Below are 25,573 nucleotides of genomic sequence, written 5' to 3' on the forward strand. Positions count from 1 at the left end.
TAGAAGCTGTCTGTTAGTGGTAGCAGCTAATCTGATCTATTTACAAGGAAATGATAAATGCTGTAATCAAGTCAGAGATAACAAACAGGGAACCACCCAACTGTGAAATCATCTGGCATTCATCGTGCCATAAAACAAACGGAATTCCCTGCTGCCAATGCACATATTTTTGTGTTTGCAATGAAAGCGATAAGGCAATTAAAATGTTGCAGGTTTTTTTTTTTCAAAATGTGAAAAAAAAAAAGGAATTTTAATTTTTGTGCTGTGGTCCTCCTGTGACTAATATTCCTGCTCTTCAGCCTGTAGGTCAGCAGGAACAGGAATGATGCTGAGTTCATGGTCCACAACATCCATAGAAGAAGTTGCTCAGGCAGCTCCAAAGACAATTCTCTGGTTGCAGCTCTATATTTATAAGGACCGTGATGTCACCAGGTCTTTAGTGCGTCGGGCCGAAAAGGCTGGATACAAAGGCATTTTTGTGACTGTAGACACCCCATATCTTGGAAAGCGCTTAGATGATGTACGCAACAAGTTTCGTCTGTCTCCACATCTCAGGTACTTAGGGACAGAAGTATCAACTTTCCATCTTTTTCTCTAGGTTCAAATCCTACATCTAAATATCATGCTATTATTCTAACAATAAGCCACTAAACGTGCCTTCCATATCTAGTATGGTAAATAATGGAAAAGAAAAATATGTCATGCAGGTTGATAATTTTGCGTACATTGACTCATGTCCATACATTTGTAAAAACAGTTTTGCTGGTGTTTTACGGGAACCCTAAAAGCCATCCTTAATTAACCCAAAAATGTGCTGAAAAACAAATTTTGGTGTTGCAGTTGAAATGGAAACCGTCTTTTTCTTCCAAATATATTCATTTTAATAATGGCACTTTGAAGGATTATTTTCCCCTAGACTAACAGAATGAAATTAATTGTTGAGTTTATCCCTCTTCATATAGGTTTATATCATTCAATTTGAACATTGATTTGATGTGCTATTTCATGCTCACTGTTTCTACCTGTTAATGGAGGAAACAGGGAATGGTGTCCTTTCGGATACTGTTGAATTGCAGCTTCAAGTTTCCTCAACATTGTCCACCTTGGTTGGGGCACAGTTGTTCCATGTTGTTTAAAAGATCACTGTTCCCATACTGCCACCAAGACTAGAGATTTATGAACCATTGGGAGGCAGCTGTGTTTGAAGGATCTAGCAAAGCTGCTTTGAGTACTTGTTCTAATATTCTGAACACACATGTACAAAATAGGTTGCTAAGATGACCAACAGCTGCTTTGAAGCTCCAAGCAAGATGTTAGCTTTAATTAATTCTTCTCCTTCCCTTCCCTTCCTGTTGGATTTTGGGACACTGTGGGAAGATGGGAAGAGGATTGTTTCTTCTTTTTCTTTCTTTCTTTCTTACAGATGCTGCACATTAAAACAATACAATGGCCATTCTTCTCAACATTTGTTGGTGATATTTTTGCTTAACACAAGCTGAAAGGATGTGCCATACATACCACAATTCAAAGGATACACTCAGTGATAGACTTCACCTGAGCCACAACTTAATGCAAACTGTGATGAATCAGACATACTAAAAGTTTATTTTGTCCAACATCATGTAGTCAAGAGTAGTTAACCAAACAGTTTCAGGAAGCCACTGGGAGGGTCTGAGTCATAAGTCCTTCTAGTGTGAATCAATTTTCCATTCCAAATGTCTAGTATGTAGCTATACAGTACCCTTCAGTACAGAGGTTTGTCTATTTTGTTTCTATGTATGGATAATTCTTACTAACAGTTCTATTGGCTTTGGTGGAGTTTTCAAATTATCTTTAAAGCTACTTAGTATCACAGTTAAGACATCTTGAGTAACTAATTCTATAACTGAACAAAATATACTATATGTATATTGTATCAAAAAGCCAAAAATTCTTTTTTGTTTCTTTTGTTTTCTTTTTGGAAGAAAAGAGGAGTGCACCAGTGAAATAAGGTATATTGTTGCACACAATGACATTCAGTAAATGTTAACCCAAAAAGTTCTCCAGCCATTATTTATACACACAGATACATACACACGCAAGCTTTTAAGGCAGCGGTGAATGTTGATATTTTTCAATTAACTCTTCTTAGTTTTCCCCCAACTTTCTTTTTCCAATTTCAGAATGAAAAATTTTGAAACCAATGATCTGGCATTTTCATCTGAGAAAGGTTATGGTGAAAACAGTGGCCTGTCTGTTTATGTCACAGAGGCAATAGATCCATCAATCAACTGGGATGATTTGAAATGGCTCAGAGGACTGACTGCATTGCCCATTGTTGCTAAAGGAATCCTCCGAGGTTGGTTTGCTTGTCTAAAATTCTATAATATTTGAGGGGCTGTAGAACTTCCTTCCCCAATCACTGCCTTCTAGTGAAAAGCAATGTATAATGCTTAGTTTTCCAACTTCCTTTTCTGTGCATTTTTCCTACTAGCTATTGGTATTTTACATGTAGTACTATCAAAGATGAACATTTTGTCTGAATTGTTGGCTCAATAAATCAGCAGAAGGGCATATGAACTATACAAAACCTTTGTTGAGAAGGCTTGTCTTCCTCTTTGTATATGTATATATAAATGTATATCTCAGAGAAACAGACGGCACATGTAAATACAGTCCATCTTTTTTTTTATAAGGAGCAACTTGTAATACCCATTCTATTTCATAAATAACTGATTCCTGAAGCCATCATAAATACAGGACAGCTACTTGCTTAATTGAAAAAAAGGTGCAAGGGTGTAGATGGAGCAGGGAATCAAATATTGGTCCAAATAACAGTAGGTTCTTCCTTGGTTTGAAGAGACAAATAGAGTGCAACTTGAAATCTTTGAATGACTTTTAACATTGAATAGAAGAGTAAACAAAGCTTCCATAGTATGTATGTGTGTATGTATGTAAGTATGTATGTATGTGTCTGTCTGCCTGCCTGCCTACCTGCCTACTTGCCTGCCTGCCTGCCTGCCTGCCTGCCTGCCTGCCTGCCTGCCTGCCTGCCTGCCTGCCTGCCTGCCTGCCTGCCTACCTACCTACCTACCTACCTACCTACCTACCTATCTGTGTGTGTATGTTCCAGCATAACTCTGGAACGCCTTGAACAATTTCAACCAAACTTGGTACACAGATGACTTACTCTCTGGAAACAAATACTGTGGGGGGTAAGATACCCTTAACACTCCTCGGGGTATGTGTTCTGTTAAAATACAGGCTGTTGTGCCGTGCTGCCATACTGGCTTCTATTGTACAGCGCAGTGGAGTTGCCATGGTAATGGCTTCACTGTACTCGACAAGGGGGCTCCCTCTGGTAAGGGGGAAAATCCAACATTGAAAATTAAGTTTGGTCTGGACATTTTCCCCCTATAAATAAATACCCAGGCAACGCCGTGTTATCAACTAGTATTCAATACATTTCATTGTCATGAACATGAATGTTTGACATACAGTAAATATCTTAAAAAGAGTGAGCTCCCTAAATGTGTTTATGGATTGGATATGAGTTCTCTTACATTCTTATGCAAACATGAGTGCAGGCATCCTTGTTGAAAATCATCCTTTGAGGATTAATTTGGGAGGGCCTGGTTTCCTGTTGAATATTAATCTTTTATAATTCCTGGACAATGCTTCCCTCCCCCCTTCTCTTCTCTTTTCTATTCAGTTTTGTATTCTCATCTTCCCTTATCTCTTCTCTCTTTTTCTTCTTCTTTTGACTGTAAGAGAGAATGGGACATACAGATAGGGATATATTTGTTTTTTAAATTGACTTTTTCTTGCTTGCAATTAATTTTAATCAGTAGATAATCTGATTCCTTAATCATGATAGGTCCCATTTCTCTTTCTTGATATATATGAGCATGAATGTAAATATATCTCCAGTTCTAATAATAATAATGATATACTTGCAGGCAAAATGCAAAAGTGTTTTCTGATGCTCTTTTCCTAAGGTATAAATTGTACTGTTTTGGCACTATAATTTCATACACAGCAAATAATATTTGATAGTTTATAATTTGTTTTCTAAAAGGTGCTTGTTTGCTTTAGGGTTGGGTGGGCTAGATTATACATGAAATAAAACGTAACAAGGTATGAATATGAAGAGAAAAACTATAACACAAATGTTATATGGAGCTCAGCTTAGGTCAGATCCCTATTTACACTTTCTGGAATTAATTCAATCAATTTTTAAAGGGCAATCTTTCAAGTTGCTACTCTATTCCCAATGTCATTTTGTGACTTGAGGCTCTACTTTTGAAGAATCATAATTTTAAGCGTTTGTTAAAACTGAATTTAACCTGCTTGGGTTTGGCTGCCTTTGTACTGATAGATCTATCAAACTTCTTGGAGTTGCTGTTTGAAGGCAAGACTCCAGTCGTATGGTTTTCCTACAGGGACCCTCCTTGCAATGGACCTGGGGAGTTTCTCAACTGATATTAATTTCAAAAAAGTTTTTTTTTTTAATTGGGATACAATCATTTTTTTCCTCAGAAGATAGCTGATTACGGATTGTTTATTAAATACTATAGTTTTAAGTATAAAAGAGCCTTCACACTGTCAAGGTGCTATGGGTTACTATATAGGATACCTCGGAAAATCCATAATGGAAGACATCTTGCCTTTGTATCTCTCTAGGGAGTTTAAAGCAATGGAATGTCTTCCTAAACCTGCATTCTATAAAGATATATGGCACCATCCTATCTTCCTGATTTTACTGTCCTTCCAATATGTCAAAGGAAAAGATTTGATGGGTTCAACTTTGGGCCCTAAGCAGTAGTGGGATTCAAAATTTTTACTACTGGTTCTGTGAGCATGGCTTGGTGGGTGTGGCTTGGCCGGCTTGGCAGGGGAAAGATACTGTAAAATCTCCTTTCCAACCCCACTCCAGGGGAAGGATACTATAAAGTCTCCATTCCCTCCCTACTCCAGGGGAAGGTTACTGGAAAATCCCCATTTCCTCCTGATTAGCTGGGACTCAGGAAGCAGAGAATAGATGGGGGGGGGGGGGGAACCAGTCAGAGGTGGTATTTACTGGTTCTCCAAACTACTTTAAATTTCCGCTACTGCTTCTCCAGAACTGGTCAGAACCTGCTGAATACCATCTTTGGCCCTAAGTCATATGCATTCTTTAAATAAATAGTATGGTAATACAAGCCCAAAAGAAAACAGGCAACACACCAAAGGCACCAAGATGCTAACAAGCGAAGTGAAAATGTTAACTACTAGAATGTAGTCCCCAATGATTAAAATTAGTGCTGGGACTCCAGATAAAATAACAGTGTAATTACTAAATCTTAGGCCTTTTGTTTAAACTAGAGGTTCTATGTAAGAAATATGATTTTGTGTATGATTTCAGTAAGGCAAACCTATCAGTCACACAGACTGCTTTATATCTCAACAAGTTTATGTAACTGTAAGGACTCTTTTGATACTGAGCATGTCAATAAGTCAATTTGTACATAATTGTGTGCTGATCTTTGGTACAATAAACTCCTTGGGAAAAATTCTCTTTCACAAGGCCTGCTTAGATGGACAAGGTCAAGGATGCAACATGTTAGTAAGATGTTTGGAATAAATCCAGAATCTTGGAAAGTGGAAGAATTTCCTACTCTGATTTAATTAAGGCATGATCTCTTTATATGATTTGAAATGTTTCTTCACAGTCTTCTTTCCACCTGGGCTGAATTTGAGGGAGCTGTGAGAAATTGCAAGAAGACCAGTAAATGAATTAGGAAGTTATCACCAGCCATCAAGACACAAAAAACGAGAACTTTTCCTTTCCTTTCCTGGCCTTCGTGCAATTCTCACAACATTATTAGGAATATGTCATGTCACAATTCCTTTTTTTGTGTTTGCCAATTCAAATCCACAAACAAACTTATATTTTGTATATGGGCTAGTAAGATTAGAGAATAAAATGTTATCCTTGTACTTTTCTAAAAGCTTTTAACTGTAACTGACATAAATTTGCTTGTGATCTTGGTTTGGAGTGGTTTTATGATGTTTTCAACAATTTTCTGCATAAATATATTTTCCTGGGTATAGGTATGCAGGTCTTGGAGTATTCGGGTCTTTTCCCGTGTAAGATTGACAGTATCTTGGCCATGATACTGTCAATCTTACACGGGAAAAGGTCCGAATATGCCAAGTCCTGCATATGTATGCATATCTATATATGTATATATATCGCCCTCTTCAGGCTGGTGTTTTCGGCTTAAAGCATGATCGGAGCTGCCGTCTTTCTATAAACCTTGGTGGGGGTGTGTGGAGTGCTGGCTTTGTTTCAGTAAGTGGATTGATTGGCTGTGTGGTTGTATCATATCAATCATGTATCATGATTGGTAGATTGGTGCTGATTGGTGCTGGCTGTGTGTCCGTATTTGTTTTGTATTGTAATGGCCTGGGTGGTGGGTGGGGCTAGTTTGTTGACTAGGGCTGGTTTCCAGATGTCTGGTAGGCGGGGGTATCGTCATGTTCATTCATGTTGTGGGGGTGTTTCTCTATTTCGATAGCTTCCATAATTATTCTCTGGTTGAAGTGTTCAGTTTTGGAGATTAATTTGGTTCCTTCAAAATTAATTTCATGTCCTGTAGCTTTAAGGTACTAGAAAAGGGAGGAAGTTTTTTTCTTTTTTTCTTACTGAGTTCTTGGGTTCTGCGATGCGGGCATTTATTCTCCTATTCATTTGTCCTATTTATGTTGCAGGACAGATTTTGCATGGTATTTCGTAGACTCCTTGGTTTTCTAGCTGGATTTTGTCTTTGGGGTTTCTTAAGATGTTGGCTATTGTTTGGTCAGTATTGAAGGCTGTCTTGATATTGTGTTTGTGGAGAATTTTGCTAATTTTATCTGTGGTGCCTTTGATGTAAGGGAGGAGGGCGATGCCATTGTCCTGTTCTGTGTCTCGGTTCTTGGGGGGAGTCTCCTTTTGGATTAGGTTGGTGATTGTTTTTCTTTGGAATCCATTGGACATTAATACATTTGTGAGTTTGTGTAATTCAGTTTTCAGGTGGTCTTTGTCGGCTAGGCGTTTGGTTCTGGAGATGAGGGTCTTGGCTACAGCGTTGATCTGTGCAGGGTGGTGATGGGATTGTGCATTTAAGTAGTGGTTGGTGTGTGCTTTTTTTCTGGTTTAGACACTTTCATGATTTGGCCACATGGGAAAGAAAAACTGGACAACTTCCTCACACATCTCAACAGCCTACACCCCAAAATACAATTCACTATGGAAATAAAAGCAAACAACCAACTTCCCTTTCTGGACGTCCTAATCTACAAAAAAACCAATGCCTCCCTGGGACACACCATCTACCGGGGAAAAAAAAACACCAACTGTTACTTAAACGCACAATCCCATCACCATCCTGCACAGATCAACTCTGTAGCCAAGACCCTCATCTCCAGAACCAAACCCCTAGCCGACAAAGACCACCTGAAAACTGTGTCTCTGTCTGTGTGTGTGTGTGTGTGTATGTATATACATACATACATATATATACATACATACACACACACACACTTCCCAAAATAAAGTTTTACTGATACAAGTTTCTTACAACTCTCTAGGATCTGATCTATATAGATATAAAAAAATAAATATAAAAATAATATATTTAATTCTTTATAGATACATGTCCTTTTGTGCTGGCTTGCCTATAGTATATAGAAAGATTAAGTCTACTTACTTATGCCTTGTACTTAGGAACAAGGCTACCTTTCAATTTCAATTGCTGAATTGCATTTTTCAGGCTGCCTTCTGTTTTTGAAAAACTGGCATTAATGCTTGTCGCAGTTTCCACAATGACAGCTGCAACTTTAAAAAAAATAGCATTTTGTTTCCCCAGCTGACGATGCTAGAGAAGCAGTGAAGCTTGGCGTCAATGGGATTCTGGTATCAAATCATGGCGCGCGACAACTGGATGGTGTACCAGCTACAGTGAGTATTAAAGGGGAAAAATATTAAGACTTGGTCTTAGGGACTGGCAAATCATTTGAATAAAGCTAGAGCCATCAAGCAGCTGGTATTTCTCTAAAATCAGAAAACAGTTTGGCATTTAGAAATGCTGCACTGCTAATATTCAATACTAGTGAACAATATTGACTCGCTTGGTTTTTGGAAAAGCACATAATATTAAATAAAATCATTTGCTTGTCTAATATTAGCCTTTATTCTTTGGTGCCAAATGCAAGCTTTTTTTCCAAGCTTAAAAGGGTAGTTTCCTTATTTTTGTTTGCCAGAGCATCATAAAGCAAAATGTTACAAGCCTATGCATATTTTTACTAGTATTAATCTGCTAATTATTTTTTCATCATAAAATAATCTACCCTGTCTTGATAGCGTGATTATCAAAGGATATAAAAGAAGCTTGGAAGTCTCTGGGTGGCTGGAACTGATTCAGCTTGGCTAAACATAGAACTACTTCAAATAAGATTTAGTGTGTTTAGCAGTTATTTTTGCAGTCTATCAATAATCTGGGACTCCTTTTCCTGTTGATGCTTTAATGTTTATAGTGCTGTATTTCAGAAAAACTGTAAACTAATTACTTGCTGTAAAGTATTCCCAGGAAATATTTTAAATAAAGGTAATTAACATGGCAAATCTTAAATCTTAAAAGTATTAAATGAAATGCAGGCCCAATAAATGCTAATTACTCTAGTTAATGTAGCAGTTGATTTATCTTAGACGTTCAAGGTAATTATGTGAAAAGCAAGAGAGTGATTCCAAAGGGGAAAAACAATAAATTTGCTATGCTAATAAGATATGTAAGGTCCTAGTATAAAGTTTGGCTTTATTCTCAATTTCCTAGGCTAGAATAGCAATAGCACTTAGACTTATATACCGCTTCACAAATGCTTTATAGCCCTTTCTAAGCAGTTTACAGTGTCAGCCTATTACCCTCAACAATCAATGGAGAAGAGTATATTCTTTTTTTTTGCCTAGTAATTTTTATTGTTTTTCTCTTTTCAGCATATGTTACAGTCGTTATGTCAACATTTGGTACATTGTCATATCGTCTTATCTATACATGTTTTTCTCTTTTCACCATACATTACAGTCATTATGTTAACATTTGTACCTTGTTATATCATCTTATCTATACATGTTTATAATATTCCGCTTCTATATTTACATACTGTTATACACAGTTCTATATGTATTTATATGTATTGCTTTTGGCTTAATTATTTTTCTTGTTTTCTAACCATTCATACCAATTATTCCAGATTTCATAATATTCCAATTCCTCTTTATCTTTTAATTTTAGAGTTAATTTGTCCATCTCTGCGCAGTCCAGTGTTTTTTTATCATTAATTCGTCTGGGGTGTGTGTGTGTGTGTTAGTAGTTTGTTTCCAGGATTGGGCGAAAGCAATTCTAGCTGTAGTTAGAAGATGTGTTAGTAAATATTTGATTTTTTTTGTGTATTTCCCTTTGATTATTCCGAGAAGAGTATATTCTAATCTTTTTCAGTTCTACGGATTCAGGAGGGACACTCAAAGTGTATTCTTGACATGTCAATGGCATAAGTTGGTTGTCAATGGATGAAGGTTGGCCATGTGTGATCCACAATATTACATACATCCAGCAATTGACATAGCATGTTGTCTGATGATTGCTTGGTTATCTGTCATCATTTTTTTTGATTCCTAAAAAAGATGATTTATCCCTGTTCTTTCAAGTTTCCCAAATCACCACTGTAACCACGTCCATCCACCTTGCTGCTGGTCATTCTCTTCCCTTCTTTCTTTCCACCTTTCCCAACATTAGAGTCTTTTCCAGAGAGCGAGATTTTCACAGAATGATCTGAGGTAGGATAATTTAAGCCCGATCATTTGTGCCTCGACTGAGAACTGTGGGTTGATCTGTTCAATGATCTATTTATTTGGGTTTTTTTTTGGGCTGTCCATGGTACCCTTAGAAGTCTTATCCAACACTAAGTTCAAAAGTATCAATACTGCTTCTTTACAAGCCAACTCTCGCTTCCGTAGAGTGTCACAGGTAATATCATGGCTTGCATGTTTCTGATATTTTGTATGTAATGTACCCCACAGTGCATTAAAGCCCTAATATATTCTGTTCGTTTGGAAGTAACTTATAATGGAGATCCAGAATATGTTTGTTTAATCTGGGTTCAGCATGTTGTATGAACCTAGTCCACAGGTTGGGTTCCTACTGAGTCAGCCCAGTTTGGCCTAACTGATAATGGTACGCTGGCCTGGGTCGCAGATCCGGCAGCGACCCAGGCTGGCCACACCCCTGAACCGGTTCCCCAGCCACCGCCACCATGACTGCCAACTTTTTCTTGAGTTCTGCACATGCGCAGAACAATTTCCAATGAACTGTGCTTGCGCATGCAGCACTCATCCAGCGCCTGCAAGCTGCACACACGAGCAAACTGGCAGTAACACTGGCTGAAACCCATCCCTGACCTAGTTGTGTAATTATAAGGCAGTTTGATGGAAGGGGAGGGATAATCAAGTTTATCTTTGGTGTGCTTAAGATAAGCATGTATTGATGGCTTTTATTTTTAGAAAAAAATAACTATTTTTTCCACATCTATACCTAAAAACAAAACAAAAACAACTTTACTGTAGCTGGCATGACAGTTTAACAGGCTCAGAACAGATTAATCATCCTGGAAAAGGGAAAGGGAACAAATATGTAAGCACTTTTTTTTTTTGAAGTGGTACAACGTTGTTTTTCAAAATTAGAATTAAGTGGGCAAATTGTTTAAACTAAAAACACAATGTGAAACTGTGCATGCAAATCAGGCATACAATCTCTGAATGAAAAAAGTAGGATAGTGTGAATGCTGTTTCCAAAGCTGCTACAAATGTAAATGTCCAATAATGACACTGGCTTATTAGTAACTCCTTGTTGTATATTTAAAAAGAAACTATGAGTTTTTCAGCATGAAGGAATATGTGAGGAAAGCATGAAAAATTGGCTGAGTGTATAAACATTATCTTGATCTGACTTCCAGGCTACAGGCTATTACTACTTATCTCAACAGTAATCAAGACTAGTTGCTATTGTTACTAAGTGAAGGCAGAATATTATTGTACAATTAGTTTTTATAGGTAACAAATTTCAGCAACATTAATGCAGCAAACTGTAATAATGTATAAGGAAAACCCCAATTCTTTGTACTGGAAGAACTGTGTTAGGTGTGCGAGTTGTGATGATTAGAAATGCTATATTCTCAATTGAGTCATCCTATTGGTAATAAAATGTCCTACATTACTGTAAATATCATAAATATTCAGCTGTAAATGGAACATTTTTCCTCCTCCTCCCATAAGATTAATATAGATAGTCCTCAACCTATGACCACATGGAGCCCCAAATTTATTTGGTTAAGTGAGAAATTTGCTAAATGAGTTCTGCCCCATTTTACGGCTCTTCTCGCAATGTTTGTTAAGTGAATCACTGCAGTTCCTAAATTTAAAACATGGTTGTTGCGAATCTGATTTCCCCATTGACTTGGCTTGCCAGAAGGTTGCAAAAGGTGAACCACATGTCTCTGGAACACTGCAATTGTTATAAATGTGACTCAGCTGTCAAGCATCTGAATTTTGATCGCATGGCCCTAAGGATACTGCAACGGTCATAAGTGTGAAAAATGGCCATAAGTCGCTTTGTTCAGTGCCGTTGTGACTTTGAACAGTCACTAAATCAACTGTTGGAAGTTGAGGACTACCTGTATTCCCATGTCTGAATTAAAAAAAAATGAGAATAGGTTATGTCAGTAGGGTGTCCAATCCCTCTTACAGCCACAGCAAATGTGGACTTGAATGTGCCAAGCACAATGGCCAGATGGGAGAGGCAATTGTGCTGGAGTCCAGCTGTAAACCTTCTTACGAAGACTCACAACAAGAAAGCAAGATTCTTACAGATACAGAATGGGCAGGTTTATTGCAGGGGGAAAAAAGGGGGCAAGGTTCCAGAATCTCTCTAAATTGAATATGTATATTTTGGCCATCAATTATCAGCGAGTACATTAAGGCAGGGCCTGGTTAATGCCTTTGATCTTCTTTATAATCTAGTCTTGATTTAATGGGCAGGATGCTAATTAGTGATTTGAGACCACAAAAATGTCCATCTGTTTTTGTTCTGCAATATTTTGGGAACGTCTGTTTTTTGCCCCCCCATCCTCCAGGCTAAGAAAATCCTATCATAGCAGCAAATCTCTGACCTGCAAAAAATTTTCTTCTTCATAAGATCTAGAATGTCCACATGGGAGGTCTGGTGGAATAGATGAAAATTATTATTATACAGGTAGACTGAGAACAAGTCCCACACTCACCATTTGCCAGGTCATCTAGATCAGGTGTGTCAAACCCGCAGCCCGAGGGCTGGATGCGTCATGCGCTGACCATGCCCACCCCCATTTTAGGAAAGGGGGGAAAGTTGTGATACGTTACGTGACAACAACGTGTCGTCACGAGTTGGACACCCCTGATCTAGATGGCCAATGCCCCAGTGCCCTATTCAGCAGTTAACTGGAAGGAATACGTTCTACTTTGTGAAAAAACAAAACTTCTGACCTTATAACTTAGTCATTTATAATGGTTTATAGAGAAGACTCCTGTGAGTCCTTTAGACTGCAAGGCGATCAAACCGGTCAGTCCTAGAGGAGATCAACCCTGACTGCTCTTTAGAAGGCCAGATCCTGAAGAGAAAACTCAAATACTTTGGCCACCTAATGAGAAGGAAGGACTCACTGGAGAAGAGCCTAATGCTGGGAAAGATTGAGGGCAAAAGAAGAATGGGACAACAGAGAATGGGGTGGCTGGATGGAGTTACCGAAGCAGTAGGCGTGAGCTTAAATGGGCTCCAGACAATGGTAGAGGACAGGAAGGACTGGGGGAACATTGTCCATGGGGTCACGATGGTTTGGACATGACTTCGCAACTAACAACAAATGGTGCATATAAGATCAAACAATAACTTATCTATAAAAGGACTTCCCCAAGAAATAATAAAAAGCAGGCTTATCAGTAATTATGAAAACAAGAATGAATTGCTTCTCCATCTTATATGATACACTGTTGCCAGTTATAAACTCCATCAATCTGTGCTGCTTCCTCTCTATAAGCCTATTTCAATGTTCACCATAATATATTTTAGTGTCTCATACATTGGGTGGACTGGTTCTTCATGAAGTTGTGAACGAGCACTGCTGCTTTCCTGTCCCTTTTCAGGCACTGCAAATTCTATTATTCCGAACATCTTTTTGGCAACAATGACCTGACATTGATAGATTTCAAAAAGCTAGGAAGAGATTACAGGAAATTCCATGGTTGCAATAAAAAGAAAAATCCCAGAAAGCATCAATGGAAAACTATTTCCACGCTGTTGTGAAGAAAATGAATGGATGGTCACGAAGTTACCAAGAAGTGTTATGTTGCAAAGGGAAGTTTGAACGACAGTGTAGGAAAACTGTAGGTATCCCACCAGCCTTGAAAGACATGGTATGTGCTTCTACTCAAGAAGCTATTGATCAGCTTGGCTATAGAGGGATTATAGAGAAGTTGGTAGCATTGCAGATGCAGCAGATAATCTGATTCCTTTTCAGATGGGACAGGATCATCAGACTCAAATTATCTGACTCCTATAATGGGACTGGAATGGGGAAAGCAAATGTTATGGATTTACTGGATTCCTCAGCTATCTTCAATATCACCGATGACGGTTTTCTTCTAGGCTGGTTGCAAAGATTGAGGGAGGATTTGGTTGCAGAGGTTCTCCCCATTTCTGAATGGCTGGTTCAAGTCTCAAAATAATGCTGTTTTTGGGTGTGTAATCCCTCCTTCCAGCCTTTCTAGCAATTCCCTAATATTCTACGCACCAAGTAATCTATGATAATACCCAGGTTTTAATTATATTGTTTTCCATGCTGGATGAGCAGAATATGCTATTGAGGTTCCTCTTGGCAGTGAAGGTTCAAATCAAGGGGAAAGGTTCAGTGGTGGGATTCAGCCAGTTCGCACCGCTTTGGGAGAACCGGTTGTTAACTTTCTGAGCAGTTTGTTGAACTGGTTGTTGGAAGAAATCATTATGGCATAGAACCGGTTGTTGAATTATTTGAATCCCACCACTGGAAAGATTTAAGCTTAATTGCCAAAAGCAGTTTGACTACAGGGTCAGAAGCTCCCTGGCTTCAGAGAAAAACCATTTTTAGCCTTATATAGGATTGCATTCCTTGGACTGGTATGGCGGAGTCCTCTTGGACGGTTATCTTCTGCTTATACAGCAAGCGTACATGCCCAACAGTGGTGGATTCCGGATCCCATTGCAACTGGTACAGTTGCAATGGGGCCCGACATCCACAACATGAACGTGCGCAAGCGTCCTTACCTCTTGCGACACCTCCGTGAGCCTCCGCGATGCTCCAGCTGTTCGGCAGAGCATTGCGCAGGAGCTGTGTGCTCCATGTGCATGTGTGGAAGCGCCAAAGAGCTCAAATACAGGTAAGGAGCTTGGGTGGGTTGGTGGGCCCTCCGGAGTACCGTACCAGAACAGTACCCGGTACTCCGGGCAGGCACCGGTACGCTCATGCCGGGGTGTACCTCCTGCAACCCACCGCTGATGCCCAAGAATGTTTTGGCACTCAGTGTTTTGTGCCAGTTGCATTCATGTCCACACTCACTTGCTGTTTCAGTCCGCATCTGGGTAACTGGCTTAATATGCTCTGCATGGAGCTACCTTTAAAGACCATTCAGAAGCTGCAGCTGTTTCAACATGAGGCATCCCAGATATTTATGGACACATGGAAGTTTCCCCGTGTTTCCACTTCTACTGTGGAAGCAGCATTTAAGTGCTCTTGAGGCCTGTCTTTTTTTTTTCCTGTGAAATTGCAAAAATTCACAGTGGGATTAAAAAAAATATAGCAGTTTATAAATACAAATTCTCCATATTTTACTTAATCAATTAACTGGTTGATGAATCGTATCATAGCATAGAGAACGGAATGTGCTCTCCATCTGCCCTTGAAAACAGCAAGGGAGCTTAGGTAAACTACATTTGTCACCATAACATTTTCTATTTTTGCCCCAGGCAAAAATATTTCTGACCTAGGCTTCACCAAATCACGAAACAGACTCCTTACCCAGAAAAAAAAAAACCTTTTTATTTGGCTAATGTGAATTCCTAGCATTCACATCCAGTGAAGTCCCAGCAAACAGTCTTTCAAGGGTGAATTGCAAACACAGACCTTATCAGTCCTTGGATAGTTGCCAAGTCGATAGCTTCCAGACACAATGCTGTACAAGGAAATACTTGGAAAGGAGTCTCTCAGATAAGCAAATCTTCACACTAATGAACTAATTGTCTCCTGCAAACACCACTCCCCTTTTGCTCCTGTTTATTTCCTATGGGGGAGGGCATTCAGCTTCCCCTTGTGCCTTTACTCCCAAGTCCACCTTTGTTCCTTAATTGTTTCCTTCTCCTGATAGCTCTGTGCGTGCACATCGGGAACAGGCTTCAGCTGCTCTTCAGCCCCACTTATCTCCGACTCCAAAGACAGCTGATAACTGTCAGATGGCCCTGACCCCATCTCTGCCTCTGCCCCAGAGCACTCATCAGAGCCTTCCGCAGACTCCAGGACTGGCCCATGTTCCTCCCCAACCTCCTCGCTGTCCGAGTCTGCCATCAGCTCCACTGGCGGGCCACAACACCAGGATAAACCCCCTGAAATGCCAGTCTGCCTCAAATGGAGATTGCCTTACTTTTGAGGAAAAGTCACTGGTCTACTCTAAATAGCAGCAATTCCCCAAAGCTCTGGATTTATCCTACTGCTTTACTGGATTACCAGATTTGCCCTGCTGAGGTGCCTCTTTAAATGGTAGATGCCAGGACCAGCTTTGTGATCCGAGTCATGCAAAAGATGTCACTGAATGATCATGAAATATCTGAATGATCATACAATAATTACTTTAAAATTCTGATAGCTGCCTTTAGGTCCTTGAAACCTGTCTATAAAGTTTGGCTTACTCTTCAGAGCAAATTTGTTCCAAAGCGGTGGCTGTTTCCTAAGCCTGGTTATAAATGGATGAAATGATTGCTTTAATTATGACTTGTGTCATAGTACTAAAGGAATAGTACTTGGGGCAATATGCTTGGATATGACAGTGAGTGTACATATACGGAAGTGGGACCGAAATATTTCTGGCTCCAAAGCAAAACCTAAAGAGAGTAAACAATTTCTTTTATTATGTGCCAGATGACTAGAAAACCTCAACTGGAATATAGCAAATTGAACTTGCAAGTTTTGATTCCCCTCAGGCCACTGATTTTGTCTTCAAAGAAATCACTCTTGCCGCTGCTTGTTTCTTATAGCATCGTTTTCAGAATATGAAAAAAATTAAGTTTATACATACAAATATTCCTTTGCTCTTTTGCATATCAACATATTAGACTTGGGAGGAATTGTTGACATGCAATTTAAGACCTGGAACTCGTCTGTCATGATTTCGTGTCATGTCCAATCATATCTATGAGCGAGGAGCTGAATTGTTAGATTGTTATAATTGTTATTGTGGCTTTTTGTGTGCAGAAAAGCCATTTTTTATCCTTATGAAGCAGTTCAACAATAACCTTTTTGTTAGATGATTATATTGCCTTGTTCAAAGAAGAGGGTTTGGAAATGTCTAGCACAGAGAATGCTTCAGTTTGTACAATTGATAAACGGCATCACTTCTTACGCACTACTTTTATGTGAGTCAAAGTAAACTATTGAAGAATTCATCCTAACCAATTACATCACCTTTGGAGTGGGGTTAAGGAGGATTTTCCCCAGAAAATGTCACAGTGTAAGAAGCCAGAATTTGTTTACCTAGCAAAAGTTTTTTTAAAAAAAGAAAATACTGGAAAACATGAGTCGTATTCAAATTCTGCTTTTATTAACATCCCGTCTCCCCTAGATAACTTTTCCAACTAATACTTAGTAGGAATAATCATTGCATGTACTTATTTTACTTATTACATTAACTGATTCTCTCTAAATTGGGTTCAAAGTGTGTGCGGTTTCCATCTTCTGCTTAAGCTTAAAGCAAGGAAAACACTTTTAACTGTGAAGCTGCCAGTTCCTACTGGTGTGTTGTTGTGGGAAGTGGTTTAACCCTAGGCCCTTGCATTGTGTGATGCTTAGCGCTTGGGTGTCTCACCATTCCTCTTTAAGATCTACTTGAACCTGCTGGGTAAGGTCATTCAAGCATGGGAAGTGGTATCATCATCATGATATGATTTCAGTATTCCAGTATTTGAGGGGCTGCCACAAAGAAGAGGGGATCAAATTATTCTCCAAAGCACTAGAGGGCAGAACAAGAAATAACGGTTGGAAACTGATCAAAGAGAGAAGCAACCTGGAATTAAGGAGAAATTTCCTAACAGTGAGGACAATTAACCAGTGGAACAGCTTGCCTTCAGAAATTGTGGGTGCTCCATCACTGGAGGTTTTTAAGAAGAAACTGGACAGTTGCTTGTTTGAGATGGTATAGGCTCCCCTGCTTGAGCAGGGGGCTAGACTAGAAGACCTCCAAGGTCCCTTCCATCCCTATTCTATTCTAAATTCTAAATCAGTATTCTGGTAAAACCCAGTTACACATCTCCAATTCTGGCTGGAAAGATGATTCTTGTGCTTTCTTAGTATCTGGAGATTGTGAAGCTCTTGATAGGGAAGAACTGACTCAGGTTGAGCCCCAACAAGATAGAGTGCTTTGGAGGTTTTGGTCTGATGATATATTATCTCTGTTCCCTGGACAGAGGTGCTACACAATTTGAGGAGGGGTCTCCTCAATTTGTGACTTCTGCTCAAGGAGGGGATGGAAGCCACGGCTAGAGTAATCTTTGCACAGATATATCTTGTGTGCCAATTGAGCCCATTGTGGGTTCACAATCAGGCATACCTTTGTCACTTCCCAGTTGGACTATTGCAATGTATTTATGGGATGGCCCTTGAATACTACTCAGAAATTAGAACGGGGCCAGAATGCGGTGGTACATGCAGTATTGGTTGCTTCTTCAGTTGCTCAAATCACATTGCTATTGTGTGACTTTTAGTAGCTCACAGTTTCTTTCTGGATATAGTTCAAGAAGCTGATTATTATCTTTAAGCCCTAACAAGGCAAAGGGGCAGGTTATTTGTAAGACTGCCTCTTCCTGGAGATATCTGCTCGCCCTATCGGGTTAGATTGGGTGGCTCGTTTCAGATCCTTCCTCTTAAAGGTAAAGTTTCCCCTCGCACATATGTGCTAGTCATTCCCAACTCTAGGGGGTGGTGCTCATCTCTGTTTCAAAGCCGAAGAGCCAGTGCTGTCTGAAGATGTCTTGGTGGTCATGGGGCCAGCATGACTAAATGCTGAAGCCGCACGGAATGCTGTTACCTTCCCACCTAATTTTTCTACTTGCATTTTTTGCGTGCTTTTGAACTGCTAGGTTGGCAGAAGCTGGGACAAGTAACGGGAGCTCACCCCATTACATGGTCCTAGGGATTCGAACCGCCAAACTGCCAACCTTTCTATCGACAAGCTCAGCATGTTAGCCACTGAGTCACCGCTTCCTCTGAGATGCTGCCATTTAGTTGGATCAGGTAGTGTGTCTTTTTTACAGCAGCCTCTACCTTGTGAAACACCTTCTCCTTGAGATTTACAGAAATTTACTCTCTGAGCCTTACAGAAAGTTGTAAAAGATTGGCTCCCTTCCCCCACCTCCAGCATTGGGAGAAAATAAAGTTGGAGCTCAAGGATGGTATTATTTGATAGAATGGAGACTTGTTGCTCTGGATGTCTTGGCATTTTATTATTGGGGGATCCGCCCAGAATTGTGTTTTGTAAGATGGGTGTCTGCAAAAATACAACAAGTACACAAACAAAGAGTGGTTAGCAAGCATATATGGCTGGCTGATAGATTTACCAAGCCTGCTAGACCAGTGGGCTGCCTTCATAACAATGTGTGCAAACATCCCCTCTGTGCCTCCCCATTTGCACTGCTAATTAGTGGCTCCTGTTAAAACAATGACAGGTTTAGCAGGAACATATTTGCATTGGCGATATATGAGAATTCCCTTTGAGATTTAAGGAAATAGGCAAATATCAACCCTTGGCAATCTCTACTTTGTCAGCAGGAAAGCCACTAATTTTGCTGCTGCATACTGTATCTTCAAGGATGTGACCTTCCAGCTTACACTTCTCTTCATTAATCACTATTTTCATAATTTTAGTGTTATGCAAAGACATACATTTTTCTGAATACCAATTAGTCTATATAACATAGCTAGAACAGACTTTCCCAATCTCTTTGGTTCTCTGTAGCTTAATCTTGGGTTTGGGTTTTCTCTGCCTTTAAACATGCATTTTCCTTCCTTAGGCAAGAATTACTTAATCTAAAAGAAAAAAAAGAAAAAAAAGAGAGAGAGAAAGGGAAAAGAATCGAGGTACTCGATAATGCTGATTAAATTACTAATTAATCATCTTGAGTCAAATAGAAATAGCTCTTGATCCCCTTTGAAGCAAGAAAGTTTTTAGCTGGAGCCTGCCAGCCCATGAATTTTCTCACTTGCATTTCACTTAAACTCTAATGTTATTATAGAAAGAAGCCAAGTAGTTTTGGGCTGGTGGATGAAGGATGTAAGAAAGCTCATAAAATTGGGCAAAAATTCACTTAACAAATGTCTCACTTAGCAACAGAAATGTTGGGTTCAACAGTGGTTGTAAGCCAAGGATTGCCTCAATATCTAAGGCCCTGCAAACCATAGACACTCAAATATTCACAGCTCACCAAGAATTTGGATCTGTAATAATGCTTCAAGAAATTAATGCTTGAGGAACAGGAGAATGCGAAACGTAATTGATATATGTAGAATTGTTCTGAAATGGATAAAAAAAAATCTTAAAAGTATATGTTTGTTATACTAAAGCATTGTGTATATGTATACTTACATATCTGCGGTTCTTTGTATAGACAGAGAGAGGGAGAGAGAAGAAAAGACAGCAATGGAAAACAAAAATGTAAATATCTTGTCAGCTCTGGAAAAGTCTAACCAGGCCTGTCGAAAAAACAAACAGACAATAAAATTATAGGTTGTACTTGAGGATCTATGTAGAGCAGGAGTGTCCAATCTTGGCAACTTGAAGACTTGTGGACTTCAACTCCGAGAATGCATCAGCCAATCAAGCTGACTGGGGAATTCTGAGAGTTGAAGTCTACAAGTTTTAAAGTGGGCAAGTTTGGACACTCCCTGATTTAGAATTTAAATCTTGAAACACCATATGGGATCCTGGAACCAATCACAGGCCATGTCAATATAAACAATATTCTCAATTTTCAGTTATCTAGCTCCCCTATTTAAAGGGCCTAATACCTATCTACTATTGGTAGTCCTCCATTTATGACTATTCAAAATTTCAAGAGACCTAAAAAAGAGTATTTCTGACTCAGATATGTGATTCTGACAACTGTCAGAACATTTTGGATACTTGGTAACTGGCTCACATTTACAGCTATTTGTGGTCGTGACTGTGATTTATAACAATAGCAATAGCATTTAGGCTTATATACCACTTCACAGTGCTTTACAGCCATCTCTAAGCTGTTTACAGAGTCCACATATTTCCCCTAACAATCTGGCTTTCCATTTTACCCACCTCAGAAGGACAGAAAGCTGAGTCAACCTTGAGCTGCTGAGAATCAAAACTCCTGGAATGAGCAGTGAGTTAGCCTGCAGTATTGCATTCTAATCACTGCTCCACCACGGCTCTTTTTAATAACATTTTTGTGCCAGAACCTGGCAATTACTTCCAGTTTTTGCCAAAGAAATCCCTCATTGCAGACAATGGGTTCACTTAATGAATGACCACCACAAAATTTGTCCTAAAATTGGGTTTGTCATGTAATGAATTCCTTAATGACCAGCATAATTCTGGGCTCAATTATGTCCGTAAGTCAAGGATTACCTATATATTGAAAAGTCTGTTCCATCAGTCCAGATTGACTGAATTACAACCTCCTGTGACTTATGCAAATGCCGTCCAACAAATTTGAAGCGGCTGCTCTAGGATCTCTATTCTGTTTGCAGTTCTCTGTGACAGAAACTTTCAAGCATTAATTATACATCTCAGAGTTTCTGCCAGTTGACACTCCCTAATCCCTGGAAGGCAGATTCAGTAGAACCTAGCAACTGGTTTCTGGAGAATGAGAGTCAGCAAGCCTATAATAATGAAGGATTTTAATACGATGAGGTGTCACTGAGTGTCTAAGTTGCAGTTAGTAATTATGTGGTGGTGAACATGGCCTGTGGTTTCCCAGAGAATGTGCAGAAGCTTTGGGGATTTCAGTAATAGACACTTGGATATATAGTTCTTACTTTAGCATTTGAAGCAGGCTAGCTGGAATTTTATCAAACAGGATAATAAAATGCCACAGCATTTATGGCTTCTAAATATTTAAATGTTGGATCTCAAAGATTCTTCTGCAAGTACCATATTTTTTGGAGTATAGAACGTTCCGGAGTATAACCTTAGTTTTTGGAGAGGAAAATAAGAAAAAAAATTCTGTCTTTGCCTACCACCATTCATGGTATTCATCTGGCTAGCGTCCTGTCAGTGTGTGAGAGAGTTGAGGACTGTTTGGAAACAAACAGTATTTGCTATGTGAACAACAAGGAAGGAGACAGCAAGGAGCCAGGGTGTGGCCAAAGCTGTATGCTGTGCTGATATCTGAAAGGAAAACTGAAAGTGAAACTTCTCTCCTCTGCTGAACTGCCACATTGGAAAACCTGCTGTTGGTACTGTATATTTACTTAATGTGTTATATTATATATAAAAAGAAATTATTGAATTCTGCTGAATCAGTTACTTGTGTGTGCTTTCTGAATGTGATTGCTGCTGCAAACTCTGACACTTCCTTGCAGCAAATAGTGAATAGCCAGGTCAGCTTCAGCACATTATTGCAGCCTGATTCAGCATGAACAGCTGATTGGTGGGTGGATTTGCCTCTTGGAATACCCCCAATCAGCTGTTCCAGGTTGCAAGGATTGCCACAGACCATCGCCTCCTCTGTGCCTCGCATTTTTGGCTACATTCGGTGTATAAGACGCATCCAAATATTCACCCTCTTTTATGGGGGAAAAAAGTATGTCTTATACTACAAAAAATATGGCATGTCAAATATGGAATTTTCCTCTCTTCTCATTTTCATTTACAGATTGAGGTCCTGCCTGAAATAATAGATGCAGTGGAAGGGAAGACTGAAGTATTTCTAGATGGTGGAATAAGAAAAGGCACAGATGTTCTCAAGGCCCTGGCTCTTGGGGCCAAAGCGGTCTTTGTAGGAAGGCCTGTAATCTGGGGTCTTGCCTACCAGGTAATGCAAATCATTCTTGTTCTTCAGTGTTTGTCTGAAAGACATCTCCTTCCACATTTTAGCAGTCATTGGAGTGCTTCTGGATGAAAACAACAAAATGACAATTATAATGTTACAAGGAAAACCCAAAGGATCTGACTAGTTAAACTGCATAGCTGGATCCTGAGGCCACTACCATATGGGTATTAATAACTTGAATGAAGACATGAGGAAAATAGAAGAAAGACATGAAGAAGACATGCATGAATGAAGATGTGAAGAAATACATTTGAAGATGGCAACATCATATATTGGATTTGTGAATGTTCTACATAGCTAAGGATGAACTTAATAGATTTGAGAAATGGGCTAAAAATAATGGATTTCCAATTTGTATTTCAGATTTAATCTTACAGTATTATTTGTTTAACAATGATTTTTAAGACACAATCCACTGGCCTCATAAATTCCAAGCCAGAACATGATGGTACACACACCAAAGCGCCAAACTCCATCACATGCTAAGCCCAAACCAACCAAACCGGATTATGGATACCTTTAAGTCAGCCTAAATATAGTGCACCATGATGTCTTTAAAAAAAAAAAGCTCATGGGGTCAATTAAATGTCTTGGTACGCTCTGCTATTTTCCTAATGGTTCAAGAGGAAACATAGGAAGGTTTCAGCTTCTTTTTCAAAGCAGCTGGACCTGCAATTGTCAGTGAGCTAAGTTGTGGAGAGTAAAGAAAGATTAATCTACTGGACAAATAAGGTGTTTGTCAGTTAGGACCAAGCTAGGACCACTGCATTTATATTCATACAATGTACTTTAATTTAATTAGGGTGAAGATGGTGTGAAGGAAGTTCTTCAGATGCTGAAAGAAGAATTCAAATTAGCAATGGCGCTCTCTGGTAAGATGCAAAGCATACAGGTAGTCCTCAACTAGCAACAATTTGTTTAGTGACCATTTGAAGTTACAAATGCACTGAAAAAAGTGACATGACCTGTCCTTATGCTTGCAGTTATCACAGCATTTTCACGGTCATGTGATCAAAATTTGAGTATTTGGCAACCGTCATGTGTGTTTATGATGGTTGCAGCATCCCAGAGTCACGTGACTGCCATTTGCAATCTTCCCAGCAAACACCCAAAAGCAAAGTCAATGGGGGAAGCCAGATTCGCTTAATGAAGATTGAGTCACTTAGCTTTGGTGGTTTGCTTAACAACCATGGCAAAAAAGGTTGTAAAATTGAGTGCAACTCATTTAATGCCTTGTTTAGCAACAGAAATCCTGGTTCCAATTACGGTCATAAATCCAGGACTATCTATATTGGGATTATTTTATTTACCCTTTGTATGTTGATCACATTTGATAGGAAGATAGGATTTGAACAATGGAATGTTACACGTAGCTCACATGGGCAACTCATGTTTGGTGGCTTGCGTATCAGAAAGCAGTTAGTTCAGAACGCAGCCGCGCGGGCTGTGATGGGGAGTACGAGGTACTCCCACGTAACACCTCTTCTGCGCGAGCTGCACTGGCTGCCTGTGGTTTTCCGGGTGCGTTTCAAGGTGCTGATTACCATCTTTAAAGCGCTCCATGGCACAGGACCTAGTTACTTGCGGGATCGCATCCTCCCACATACATCCCTGCGGCCAATACGCTCACACAGGGAGGGACTTCTCCTGGTGCCGTCCACTAGGCAATGCCAGCGGGCGACACCGAGGAGTAGGGCCTTCTCTGTGATGGGCCCAACCCTCTGGAATGACCTCCCCCCCGACATTAGAACCACTTCTGACCTCCGCTCCTTCCGGCAAAAACTGAAGACCCACCTGTTCCGACTAGCAGGCCTGGCATAATTCAATTGTCCCTCCTGGCAAATGTATTTTACAGTGGGGCAAAAAAGTATTTAGTCAACCACCAATTGTGCAAGTTCTCCCACTTAAAAAGATGAGAGAGGCCTGTAATTGGCATCATAGGTAGACCTCAACTGTGAGAGACAAAATGTAAAAAAAAAGACCAAACAATCACATTGGCTGATTTGGAAATAATTTATTTGCAAATTATGGTGGAAAATAAGTATTTGGTCAGTATCAAAAGTTCATCTCAATATTTCGTTATATATCCTTTGTTGGCAATGACAGAGGTCAAACGTTTTCTGTAAGACTTCACAAGGTTGGCACACACTGTTGCTGGTATGTTGGCCCATTGCTCCATGCAGATCTCCTCTAAAGCAGTGATGTTTTGGGGCTGTCGCTGGGCAACACGGACTTTCAACTCCCTCCAAAGGTTTTCTATGGGGTTGAGATCTGAAGACTGGCTAGGCCACTCCAGGACCTTCTTACGAAGCCACTCCTTCATTGCCCGGGCAGTATGTTTGGAATCATTGTCATGTTAAAAGACCCAGCCACGTTTCATCTTCAATGCCCTTGCTGATGGAAGGAGGTTTGCACTCAAAATCTCACAATACATGGCCCCATTCATTCTGTCCTGTACACGGATCAGTCGTCCTAGTCCCTTTGCAGAAAAACAGCCCCAAAGCATGATGTTGCCACCCCCGTGCTTCACAGTAGGTATGGTGTTCTTTGGATGCAACTCAGCATTCTCTCTCCTCCAAACACGACGAGTTGTGTTTCTACCAAACAGTTCTATTTTGGTTTCATCTGACCATATGACATTCTCCCAATCCTCTTCTGGATCATTCAAATGCTCTCTAGCAAACTTCAGATGGGCCCGGACATGGACTGACTTAAGCAGGGGGACACGTCTGGCACTGCAGGATCTGAGTCCCTGGCGGCGTAGTGTGTTACTGATGGTAGCCTTTGTTACGTTGGTCCCAGCTCTCTGCAGGTCATTCACTAGGTCCCCCCGTGTGATCCTGGGATTTTTGCTCACCGTTCTTGGGATCATTTTGAGCCCACGGGGTGAGATCTTGCGTGGAGCCCCAGATCGAGGGAGATTATCAGTGGTCTTGTATGTCTTCCATTTTCTAATTATTGCTCCCACAATTGATTTGTTCACACCAAGCTGCTTGCCTATTGCAGGTTCAGTCTTCCCAGCCTGGTGCAGGTCTACAATTTTGTTTCTGGTGTCCTTTGACAGCTCTTTGGTCTTCACCATAGTGGAGTTTGGAGTGTGACTGTTTGAGGTTGTGGACAGGTGTCTTTTATACTGATGACAAGTTCGAACGGGTGCCATTGATACA

The 25,573-nt window shown here is 39.9% G+C and overlaps 1 protein-coding gene across 1 annotated transcript in view; it reads left to right on the plus strand.

Moving 5' to 3' along the window:
* Nucleotides 1-25,573, plus strand: part of HAO1 (hydroxyacid oxidase 1) — a 49,868-nt gene that overhangs the window by 19,925 nt on the left and 4,370 nt on the right. Inside the window, exons 3-7 of the mRNA XM_081941943.1 lie at nucleotides 300-555; nucleotides 2,163-2,338; nucleotides 7,872-7,963; nucleotides 22,230-22,388; nucleotides 23,209-23,278. Coding sequence (XP_081798069.1) covers nucleotides 300-555; nucleotides 2,163-2,338; nucleotides 7,872-7,963; nucleotides 22,230-22,388; nucleotides 23,209-23,278 — 753 coding nt within the window. The remainder of the gene's footprint in view (nucleotides 1-299; nucleotides 556-2,162; nucleotides 2,339-7,871; nucleotides 7,964-22,229; nucleotides 22,389-23,208; nucleotides 23,279-25,573) is intronic.

This window comes from Natrix helvetica (genome assembly GCF_964273705.1).
Source record: "Natrix helvetica genome assembly, chromosome: 2".
Lineage (NCBI taxonomy): Eukaryota > Metazoa > Chordata > Lepidosauria > Squamata > Natricidae > Natrix > Natrix helvetica.